General features: G+C 45.6%; 1 protein-coding gene across 1 annotated transcript; it reads left to right on the top strand.

Annotated features, from left to right (window-relative positions):
* Nucleotides 1–35: 35 nt before the first annotated feature.
* Nucleotides 36–10,301, top strand: Lzic (leucine zipper and CTNNBIP1 domain containing). The gene is made up of 7 exons (XM_036179592.1): nt 36–367; nt 1,502–1,610; nt 2,764–2,899; nt 3,284–3,382; nt 6,810–6,905; nt 7,304–7,385; nt 9,944–10,301. The coding sequence occupies exons 2-7, from the start codon at nt 1,510–1,512 to the stop codon at nt 10,000–10,002; spliced, it is 573 nt and encodes a 190-aa protein (XP_036035485.1). The 5' UTR covers nt 36–367; nt 1,502–1,509; the 3' UTR covers nt 10,003–10,301.
* The last annotated feature ends 1,606 nt before the right edge of the window (nt 10,302–11,907 follow it).

An 11,907-nucleotide genomic window follows, 5' to 3' on the forward strand; every position in this document is an offset into this window, starting at 1 on the left:
GTTCCATGCAGCCGGAAGTGCGTGCGTCTAGCGGAAGTGCTCTTCCGGCGTGGTCCGCCCGGCCGAGGCTGTCAGGGGCGGGCCCCCTGGTTCCAAACATTAGGATCTGGTGACCAGCGGCGGGCCGGGAACGCGAGGACGGGACGAGGTTGTCCTGTTCCTGATCAAACGCGACAGGCGTTTCGCAGGACTCCGCGACACAACAGGTGACCACCGCCTGCGGGAACCCGGCCTCGGCGAGACCTGCGGACCGGAGCTTCGAGTTCATCCGCGGGGAGGAGATTGGCGGCCGAGGGTGCCGCTTCTCTTTTAATCCTGTCCCCGTTTGGTCCTGGGTCGAGCGCAGCTCGCTTCCAGCCCCGAGAAGGTGTGCTTTCTGCCGTTGCCTTTCGTACTTCTGGGTTTGACAGTTTTCCTCGAGGCGTTCCCTGGGTGCTGTGGCCTCAGCAGAGGAAACCCCAGAAAAGCTACAGGAGGCACAGTCCACGAATTAATTGCCCTCTCTTGCGTCTTCTTAGGAGTGGAGAATGTATTTCAATTACAGGCTACTTAAGGGGTAGTTATCTGGTCGGCTGTAGGCCAAATTCATATCTAGCAAATAAAACTACTTCATAGTTTCCCTTGGTCTAGCCAACTCCGCCCCTAGGAGGTTTGAAGTTTGAGCCTCCTGTAAACCCTATGAACAATTACGCTTTCCTCAAATTGACGACACTCAGGGCTTCCAAAGTTGGCGGTTTGTGCAATTTGAGCAGCCGGGTGAGCATGAATGAATAACTTCCACTCCAGATGACAGTATTTGAGAGCCATTTCTGCAGTTTTGAGGAAAATGCACCTCTTTTCTTCAGTACTAGGTGGTGCCAATGAGTTAAATCTTTCTGGCCTAAATCTGTAGCGTGTGGTGGAAGCTTTTTAAAAAGCCTCTATAGTCCCTGAAATTTATTCAGAATAACTTTGCTTCTTGAGACTGTATTGAAGCTTAGTGATGTGGCTTGTTGATAGGGTGCATACTTAGCATGCTGGTTCTTCCCATTTTCCCCCAAAAGGAGATAGAAAAAATTTTCTATTAAACAGTAATAACTTACTGGGCAGGGGATATATCTTAATGGTAGAGTGCTTGCCTAGACAAGAATGAGGCCCTGGATTCAATCTCTTGTTCTGGGGGGGAAAAAAGAAAAAAAGGCTGAGCATGTTGGCCCATACCTGTAATTCTAGAAATAATATAGTCTTTAAAGTTTGGGGGTATGTTGTTTTGGTTTGGTTTGGTTTGGTTTTGGTTTTTGGAGGCAGGATTTCTCTGTGTAGCTCTGGCTGTCCTGGAACTCACTCTGTAGACCTCAATCTCAGAGATCAGCGTGCCTCTGAGTGCTGGGATTAAAAGCGTGTGCCACCTCTGCCACCAGCACCTAGCATTTTATATTTTCTTAATTTTGAATTGCACTGATATGTTGAATCTTAAGTAATCAAATACAATGTACTACATGTGGGTTTATTGTTCTTACAGTGATTAAAATGGCTTCCAGAGGAAAGACAGAGACAAGCAAATTAAAGCAGAATTTAGAAGAACAGTTAGATAGACTAATGCAGCAGTTACAAGATCTGGAAGAGTGCAGGTAACAGTATAATTGTATGTTGTTACTCTGTTTCTGGTAGAGAAGTTCAAGCTTCATGGACTCAGGCTCATGTGTGATTTGGGTCTCCTCTGTAGGATTTTACAGCACTTTGCCTATTGGAGAAGGAAACTTCTCAGACTTTGGAGTCATAAAGCCTGAGATATGGAAGACTTAAAATACTTAACCTCCTGGAAATAACAAAGCTGATTTTGTCTTTATTATTTAAAACAGCCCTGCCTAGAATATACTCCGGGCTAATTGCTCAAAATACTATGATTGGGCTGAGGGTGTGGCTCTGGGTGAGTGGGTGCCTAATATGCAAGAGGCTCTGGACTCAGTCCCCAGCATCGAGGAAGGAGAGGGAGGGAAGAGAGGGAAAGGGGGTTATACACTCCTATAATCCCAGCACATGGGAGGTGGACACAGGAGAATCTGAAGCTCAGAGTCCTTCTTGGCTACATGGTGAGTTCCAAGCAAGCCCGAATATATGAGACCTGTTTCAATAAAGCAAAAGAAAACAATTAATTGTAGCTTTTAGTAGCCTCAAAAGGATGTTGTAAATATGGAAGTTATGATACAGTGCTTGGCTGAGAGTAAGTGCCCCAGAAATGGTAGTGCACTGTGTGGACTTGTTACTTGTAGCAAATATTTAATGTGCAGCTTGTTGGGTGAATAAAATAGCCTTTTACTCAGAAGACAGGGGTGCTGCTGTTGCTTGCCGGGTGCACAAGGTGCTTCCTGCCATTGATGAGACTGATGCTAATAGCAACTATTTAACATTCCTGTAGACCCAGGCATTTACTTCTTAGAGAGCCCGTAGGAAAAGGCACTATAATTATCTGAAGTTGTGCAGACAAACTGAGGTTTGGCTCTGTTCATGCCATGCCTAGGGTTACACTGATCACTTAAATAGAAGTTACAGTGTGCCTGAAGTGTGCCTCGTAGTGGGGGAAATTGTTTGGAGCGAGGGCAAATAACACGCCTGAGCCCTGGGTTTAGCCACACTGAAAGACAATGAGGATGCCAGTAGCTTAACTCTGTGGACATGTGTGCCACTTCAGCTGGTGCTCCCCTCTAGCCTTGCTCAGGTCAAGTCCTGAGATTTTCAGACTTAGACGTGTGTTTCTCTGCGTCTGATGTGCCTGTGCTGCAGAGAGGAGCTTGACGCTGATGAGTATGAAGAAACTAAAAAGGAGACTTTGGAGCAGCTGAGTGAATTCAACGATTCCCTGAAGAAAATTATGTCGGGAAACATGACTTTGGTGGATGAACTCAGTGGGATGCAGCTGGTAAGAAGGATTTACTGATTGATCCTTTTATGCATTGCTTGTTTTTTTGTGTGAATATATTTCAGATAGAAAATGTACACTTTGAAGGCTGAGGATGTAGCTCTGTGGTAGCGTGCTTGCCTAGCATGTACAAGACCCTAGATTATATCCCAACACCACAAAATAAAAAAGAAATAAGTAAATGGAAAAAAGAAAGAAAAAGTGCTATGTTTATGAGATAGCTTCCTGATTTTGTATCTACTTGGCTCTAGTAACATGCTCAGAAATGGCAAATGAATACCAATTTCAAGCACCAAAACCTGTTAAGACTCCTCAGTGTAATATTGCAGATGTAATTGTGTGTGTGGTATATTTTGGTTAGTTTTTACATTCCTGTGTTTCTAGGCTATTCAGGCAGCTATCAGCCAGGCCTTTAAAACACCTGAAGTCATCAGATTGTTTGCAAAGAAACAACCAGGTCAACTTCGGACAAGGTTAGCAGAGGTAAAGTTTCTTCACATTGATCCAATTGCTGTGTGTGTTTTTCTTCCTAGCTCATGACTGTACTTAATGTATTAGTCTACCATTTAGAATTTACCCAGTTGGTGTTAGAGCCACAGCTCTCGATTTCCTGACAATTTGTACCTTGAGCAATTATAATTAATAATAAATGAATGTTTGAACAGTATGTGGCCATTTAAATCACCCCAACCACTTTTCCTTGGCCTCCACCGTTAATATTTTGCCCTAGCTTGAGATCCTATTTGGAATAATGTGTATGTATGTACTTAAGTACATGTGTGCACATGTATGCAGGTGCCCTCAGAGGCATCAAATGCCCTGGAGCTGGAGTCACAGGCGGTTGTTAGCTGCCCGATGTGAGTGCTGGGAATTTGACTTGAGTCCTCTGAAAGAGCAGTACACAGTCCTAACCACTGAGCCATTTCTCCTGATGGTCAAGCATCTTTTTTGTTCTGTTTTTTTTGTTTTTCATAACAGGGTTTCTTTGTGTAGCCTGGCTGTCCTTCGAACTTGCTCTGTAGGCCAGGTTGGCCTAGAACTCACTGAAATCCACCTGCCTCTGCCTCCTGAGTGCTGGGATTAAAGGTGTGTACCAACTGCGTGCCACCCCCCCACATTGCTGCCAAGCATCTTTATAAACTTGTTATGTCCAGAATTCTGTCTATGGCTTGAATATAATTATGGACTAACAGGTAATTTCCATCTATAAGAAATTCAGTAGAATAGTAAGAACATAACTTTAGGGAATGGAGAGATGGCTCAGTTGGTAAAGTGCCAGGTGAGCAGCACACACCTGTGGTCCTACCACTGGGGAGACAGAGACCAAAGGGTCCCTGGGGCTCTTGCCAGTGAGAGACCCTAACATTGACCCTTAGCCTCACTCAAACACTTTTAATTTTTTGTTTTGTTTTGTTTCGAGACTCCCAAGTGCTGAGATTAAAGGTATGCGCCACCACCACCACCACCCCCCCATCCCCCACCCCCACCCTCCGGCAACACCCAAACACTTTGTATACACATGAGAGAAAATCAGATTGAGATGAAATTGGTTGGGGGGCTGGAGCAATGGCTTGGCGGTTAAGAGCACTGATTGTTCTTCCAGAGGACCTGAGTTCAATTCCAGCACTCACATGGCAGCTCACAATCCTCAGTAACTGTAGTCTAGGGTACCCAACACCCTCACATAGACATTCATGCAGGCAAAAAAATGCACATAAAATAAGAATAAATAAATTATGAAAAAGATGAGGTCAGGTGGGTTTGAGTTCCTGCTGTAGGTACTGGGTGGGGCACACGGCCTTTGGCACGTTGTTGAATTCATTCACCCTTGTACCTTGATTTTCTTATCTGTAAGAGGGTGATTATGACAGTTTCTACTTGTGGTTGTCATGTGGGTTTGGTGATACTTAGAAGCTGGCTGTAGTACCAGCTCCTTGGGAGTCAGAGGAAGTAGGATCATTTGAGGCCAGCCTGGACAGCATAAAAGACCCTGCCTCAAAAATAAATAAGAAGGGCCATTGAGGTGGTGCTTTGGTTAAAGGCCCTTGCCACCAAGCCTGATGACTTGAATTCCATGCTTCAGCCCACATGGTGAAGGGGGAGAACTGACTCCTGAAAATTGTCCTCTGAGCTCCACACATGAATAAATAAATAGATAAAAATGAAAAAAAATGTAGGTAGGCATGTAGCTCAGTAGTAGAGTTCGTAAATTACCCAGCTCATCAAGGCACTGGAGTAAATCTCCAGCAGAGTAAAAATGAAATACACTTTAAGATTTTTGCTGGACAAGGTGGTTCACACCTGGATTCCCAACACTTGAGAGACCGAGACAGGAAGATTGCTTTGAGTTCAAGGCCAGCCTCTCAAAAAACCAATATAATAGATAACTTAAAAAATCCTTATGTTGGTGAAGTGGCTCAATGGGTAAAGGCACTTGCCATGCAGACCTGAAGACCTGAGTTCAATCCCTGGGACCCATGTAAATGTAGAATGAGAGAACCAGTTCCATGTCCTCGGACCTCTGCATGCATGCTGTGGCATGCTTGCTCACATGCATATAGTACACACAGTAACACATACAATTTAAAAAGATATAGAAAAAAATCCTGTCTCCACAAAAATAAAAGTTTTTAGAAAGCAGTTTCTTTCCAGTGGAAGCTGTTGACCTTAGTAGAGTTTACATCTAAACAGTGTCTATGCTATGAATTCAAATTTAGGTGCCAGCAAGATTGCTTAGTGTGTGGTAGACCCATGTCAAGGAGGAAGGCGGGAACAGACTCGACAAGTTGTCCTCTGAGCTCCACATGTGCACTGTGGAAAACACACACTCTATACACGTGCACTCAAAACAATGATGATAATAATTTAAACTGTATTAAAACTGGTCTGATGTGGTGGCTCATGCCTGTAGCCCTAGCGTTCAAGATTGCCGTTGAATGGGTGTGGGTTCACCCGGGTCAGAAGAGGACGGACGACACAGGGCATTTTGAGGATGTCTCTAACCTTTCCAGCTGCAGTAGGATATAGCCTCTAGAGGGACTGGGACACTTTCCCTCAGCCAAGCGCATTTTTATTGCTCTTCAAATTTACACTTCTAGCAAGTTGATTTCCATATCCCCAAAACACTTTGTACCCTTGGGAAACTCAGGCAAGATTCACATGGAGGACACAAGGGAGACAGAGGTGACCAAGAAACAAATGGATTAAGGCTAGGTGCTGGCACTCTGGAGCCAGGCTGGGAGTGACCCAGGGGGAATTCTCCATTACAGGAGTCTGAGGCAGGACCACAGAGTGAGACCTTGTTTGGAAAAACAAAAATGGAGTGTTAAAACTGTTTCAGGCCAGCAAGATGGCTCAGTGGTTAAGGGTACTTGCCACCAAGCCTGACAGTCAGACCTGGGTTTAATTTCTCTCTCCAGACCCCCACGGTAGGAGGAGAGAAGCGACTGCCACAAGCTGTCCTCTGACTTCACTTGAAGGCCCAGACACACACGCACGCACACACACGCACGCGCACACACACACACACACACACACACACAGAAATAATAAAGGTAATTTTTAATTTAAAAAAACTTCCCCGATGGCACTTCTGTCATGATGTTTCAGATTATTTCTATATTTTAAAATATTAATAGTTTTTTGTTTTAAGAAGTAGGACTGAGCTGGGTAGTGGTGGTGGTGGTGGTGGCACACACCTTGAATCCCAGCACTCGGGAGGCAGAGCCAGGTGGATCTCCGTAAGTTCGAGGCCAGCCTGTCTACAGAGCGAGTTCTAGGATATGCTCCAAAGCTACAGAGAAACCCTGTCTCCAAACAACAAAAAGAAAAGGCGTGGGACCGGAAAACTGGCTCTCCCGCACAGAGTGGCTTTCGCTCCTGTGTACAAGCCCTGCGTTTGTCTTTCTAGATGGATAGAGATCTGATGGTGGGGAAGCTGGAACGGGACCTGTATACCCAGCAGAAGGTGGAGATACTAACCGCTCTCAGGAAGCTTGGAGAGAAGGTCCTGCCACTTGATGTGATACACTGGGAGAACATCTGTGTTGTGCTTGCTATGGAATGAACTACCCTGTGATGTGGTCTGGAGACCTAAGAATTTTTTTTTAATGTTTTTAGGTTTATTTTATGTGTGTGAATGTTTTGTCTGCTTGTATGTATACTATGTATGTGTGTGCCTGGTGCCCAAGGATGTCAGAAACAGTATTGCATCCCCTGGAACTGGAGTTACAGGTGGTTGTGAGCCAGCATGTGGGTGCTGGGAGTGACCCAGGCTCCTCTGCAAGAGCAGTAAGTGCTTTTAACTGCTGAGCCTTATCCAGCCCCTAAGACTTCTTCACTGTGGCTCCTAGAACTTGCTCCAACATTTGGACTCACTCTCTGTATTTTGTCTCATCTGTGTAGCTGACAGAAGATGATGAGGCCTTCCTGTCAGCCAATGCAGGTGCTGCACTCAGCCAGTTTGAGAAAGTCTCCACAGACCTTGGTAAGTGAGTTCCCTCATGGTTCCTCCCTGCCTTCCCCTGCTGATTTCACTCCTCCTCTTCTTTCCATCTGTCTGTCTTTTTTCTGAATAAACATAGATTTACTAAGGAGAAGTAAAAGAACTCCCAAAAGTAGAAGGGTCGCTGAGGGAAAAATAACTTTTTTTTTTTATGATGTGGGTGATTAAAACCAGGATTTGGAGCCTGGCGGTGGTGGCGCACGCCTTTAATCCGAGCACTTGGGAGGCAGAGCTAGACGAATCTCTGTGAGTTCGAGGCCAGCCTGGTCTACCAAGTGAGTTCCAGGACAGGCACCAGAACTACACAGAGAAACCCTGTCTCGAAAAACATAAAACAAAACAAAACAAAAAACAAACCAGGACCTGGGGCATTCTCCTTTTTTTTTTTTTTTTGAGCTGAGGATTGAACCCAGGGCCTAGTGCTCTACCACTGAGCTAAATCCCCAACCCCACATTCTCCTTCTTAAAGGCTGGGCTTGTACTACAGCTCTAGACTGACAGAACACACTTGAGACAACATAATGACCTTTCCTTGAGTTTAAAGTCACAGAATTATTTTATTCTTTATTTTCTTTATGTGTCTGTGTGTACATGTGTTTGTGCATATGAGTGGAAGTGCCCAAAGGGACCAGGAGAAAGCACTGGACCCCCTGGAACTTGAGTTAAAAGGTGGTTATGAGCTACCCATTGGATACTGGGAACTGAACCCAAATCCTCTGGAAGAGCAGCCAGCCCTCTTAACCATTGAGCCATCTCCCCAGCCCAGAACTATTTTCTTCCTAAATCCTTCAGATTGGTTTTATTTTACAGCTCTAAAGAGATTTATTTTTTATTTATGTATATGTAGTGTATATACACATATTGTGTGCAGATACCCCCGGAATGGAGCATTAGATCTCTGGGACCTAGAGTTAAAAGACATTTGTGAGCCTTCTGATGTTCGTGCTAAGCTCCAGTTCTCTCCTCACGTAGCACACCAATCATTCTTAGCCACTGAACGGACTGTCTAGCCTCCCACACTTTTCCTCTCTTTTCCATGCAGGGTCTTACCAGGGACCCTCATCTAGCCTTGAACTTAGCATCTCTCTGCCTTGACCTCCCAAGTGCCAGAACCATGAATATGTACCACACACTTTGCTCCAGTACTCTAAAAGAAAAATAATGTAAGACAGATGAACTTTCAACAAATTACATGCCATGGGACTAGAAAGATGGTTCAGAGTACTGGCTTCCCGAGGGCCTGGGTTCAATGTCCAGCACCCACATAATAGCCTACTACCATTTGTGACTCCAGTTCCAGAGTATCCGATGGCCTTTTCTGGCCTGTAGTCACCAGGCATGCACATGGTGCATATCCATATGTGCATGCAAAACACCCATACACAGAAATAAATTTTTAAAAATTACATACCTTTAAATTTTAAGCTGGGGGGGGGGGGGGGGGGGGATTGTGCCACATGCCTTTAATCCCAGCACTTGGGAGGCAGAGGCAGACAGATCTCTGTGTGTTCAAGGGCAGCCTGGTCTACAGAGAGAGTTCCAGGACAGAGCCAGGGCTACCCAGAGAAACTCTGTCACCAAAACAAAACAAAATTCTTTTATTTATTTGTGTGCGTGCACGCACGTGTGCTCAGATGGACATGTCACAATGCAGGCATGGAGATTGGAGGACAGCTTGCAGGAATTGGTTCTCTTCTACCATGTGGGTCCCAGGATTAAATTTAGGTTGTCAGGCATGAGGGCAGGTGCCTTTACCACTGAGCCATCTACCACCACCACCCCACCCCCAACAGGGTTTCTCTGTATAGCCTTGGCTGTCCTGGAACTAGCTCCGTAGACCATGCTGGCCTTGGCCTTGAACTCACAGAGATTCTCCTACCTTGTTCTCCCAAGTGCTCAGGTTGAAGGCATGCTCTACTGCTGTGCGGCTTCCCTTTCCTTTTGGAATGATCCTTCGCTGTCTCGTCTAGGCTGGCCTTCAACTCTCAGCTGTCAAAGTAGCTAAGACTGTAGGCACACACCAACACTCGAAGCTTTTTATTCTTTTTAAAGAATTATTATTCTTTTATTATTTTAAAAATTTACATGTATTAGTGTTTCGCTTACATGTATATGGTACCTTAGGAGTCCATAAGAGAATGTTGGGGCCCCTGCAACTGGAGTTCCAGTTGTGAACTGGTGTGTTGCTGGGAACCAGACCTGGGTCCTCTAGCAAGTGCTCTTAACCATTGAGTTAGCTCCTCAGCCCTAATGTCTCCAGCTTTGCAGCCACTGTGTTAAAATACCTTTCAGCAACATGTAACTGTAAAAGTAAATTAGGATTTTATATACTTGCCTTCAAACCTAGAGCTGAGTTATGATTCATCCCAGTAAGCCATTCTTCTGGCAGCATTGTTTGTGCAGAGGGAAGGAGTTCCAGATGGCAGCTGCCATTGTTGGGATTAACGCGTCTGATTTCTGTTCTTTTTGTGTTATGCCCCCTTATTACCTGGGCCTGTAAATGCTTTGAAATAACCTTTTTATTTTGTGTCTTTTCCTAGGCTCTGGAGATAAGGTCCTTGCTCTGGCGGGCTTTGAGGTTGAAAAAGCCAAGAAATGACAGTATGGCGCTTGGCGCCACCAGCCCCTCCTAACCGCACACGGTGCTTTCATCCTGAGGACTTGGAGGCATTGCAAAGACACAGAGGTTCTCAGAATGCCCAAGAACAGGTGACATGAAAACAGTGGCTTCTGCTTGGGCCTTTCATCCCAGGAGGTCCTTGTCCTTCTCTCTGTGGGGCTCCCTTAACTGACACTGGGCTTGTTGGGATGGGGACCTGCTGGACTCATTCTGTGGTTTGTTCTGTTAAGACGCCTTATGTCTTAGTGCTGGTCAGAGTGAAAGCGGTGAGCTGGTGATTGTCCTGAGTCTTGTCTGCACGCCTTGGGGTGACTAGTACGGTGATGTGACTAGCCCTCCTGTGTCTGTAGAATCTTAGAAACCTTTTCATTTTCACACAAGGAAACCAAGACACAGAAAGAGCATGTGATCTGTCTAAAGTCACCTTAGGGACAGAGCTGTGACTGTGGATCAGGTATCCTGACTCCTGGTTTTATTTCTTTATTCTGTACTGTTGTTGTTGTATTTTTTTAAATAATTAACTTGCATTTGTGAAGTTGGCATCTATGAAAATTCAGTGTCCTAGCCCAGAGTTGAATGGGCACTATGGGGCTGTTCCCAGCCTGTGAGTGGCAGCATGAATGGGGCCCGTTGTGTCCCTGGATTTCCAACAAGCAACAATGGGAGCCCTGTTGAGAGCCTCCGAAAGTAACTTAACCTCCCGCCTTGTCTCAGTGAGGAAGCAATAGGAAAAGGCAGCCCCAGGCCCTCTGAGGGCGGTAACAGTGAATTACCATCAACTGTGCAGTTTGCGGAGAAACACAAACTCAGTTATGAAGAAAGCAGGTTTCTCTCTGAGAGCGGTGACTGCATGGGCCGACGCACAGCCACGTCCTTACGTGTACTTTCCCCAGGCATCCTTCCTGTGTTTCTCAATGTTCTCTCTCTCTCTCTTCTTTTTTTCACATTATACAAATTAAAAACATTTTTACTGCTTCTTATAAACTTAAATTCTACTAGGTGCTTTGCCAACTGAACAAATTAGGGGACCTCAGCTATGTAAATGCCTTACTTGGAACTTGTAATGTCTTTTGGGTTTTTTGAGAGGGGTGGGTCTCTGGGTCAACAAGTTGACCCAGTAGATAAAGGTGCTTGCTGCCAAGCCTGATGACCTGAGTTTAACCCCCCAGATCCACCTAGTGAAGGAAAAGAATTGACTTTTGCCAATTGTCTTCTGACCTCCACATGTGTGCCATGGCTCATGTGTGTGCACACATATACGTGCAGACCCACGTACACACTTAATAAATAAAAGAAAAATTGAAAAGGGATCTCCCTGTGTTGGAGTCCTAGGTTCAAACTCTTGTCTGGCCTCGGCCTCCCGGGAAGCCGGTTCTGCAGGTGAGTGCTGTGGTGCCTTACCAGTGAGTTGTCTGCGTTTGCTATCTCATGACCATCACTTACTAAAGTGTAGCACACCAAGAAAGGCTGACCATCGCTGCCACCTATGGTGCTGTGTGTATGCCGCCACTGTTTCAAAGAGATGAAGTTCATATTAACACAGAAGTCCTGTTTAACTTAGATTCAGTAGTGATTGGTACATTCATTATGCTGTGCAGCTCCCCACCTAGTGCCAGGCTATTCCCATCACCCTCCAGGTCATTCCCATCACCTCCCAGGTCATTCCCATCACCCCCCCACCCAGGCCATTCCCATCACCCCACCCCACCCCACCCCCGCATCTCAGTAAGCAATCACTCCAAAATGCCTTTCCCAGCCCTCCAGCACCACTGATCTGCTTTCCTGCCCCTGTGGACTTACCTCTCTAGAGAGTTCACATGAGTGGATGTGTGATTATGCACTATATGGCCTTATTATGTGTCTGGCTTCTTCACTTCATGCAGT

This window comes from Onychomys torridus, chromosome 2 (assembly GCF_903995425.1).
Source record: "Onychomys torridus chromosome 2, mOncTor1.1, whole genome shotgun sequence".
Lineage (NCBI taxonomy): Eukaryota > Metazoa > Chordata > Mammalia > Rodentia > Cricetidae > Onychomys > Onychomys torridus.

Coding starts and splice junctions, on each gene's coding strand:
- Lzic (XM_036179592.1), top strand. CDS start 1,510: ATGGCTTCCAGAGGAAAGACAGAGACAAGCAAATTAAAGCAGAATTTA. Junction 1,611..2,763: donor CAAGATCTGGAAGAGTGCAG/GTAACAGTATAA, acceptor CCTGTGCTGCAG/AGAGGAGCTTGACGCTGATG. Junction 6,906..7,303: donor TCAGGAAGCTTGGAGAGAAG/GTCCTGCCACTT, acceptor TCATCTGTGTAG/CTGACAGAAGATGATGAGGC.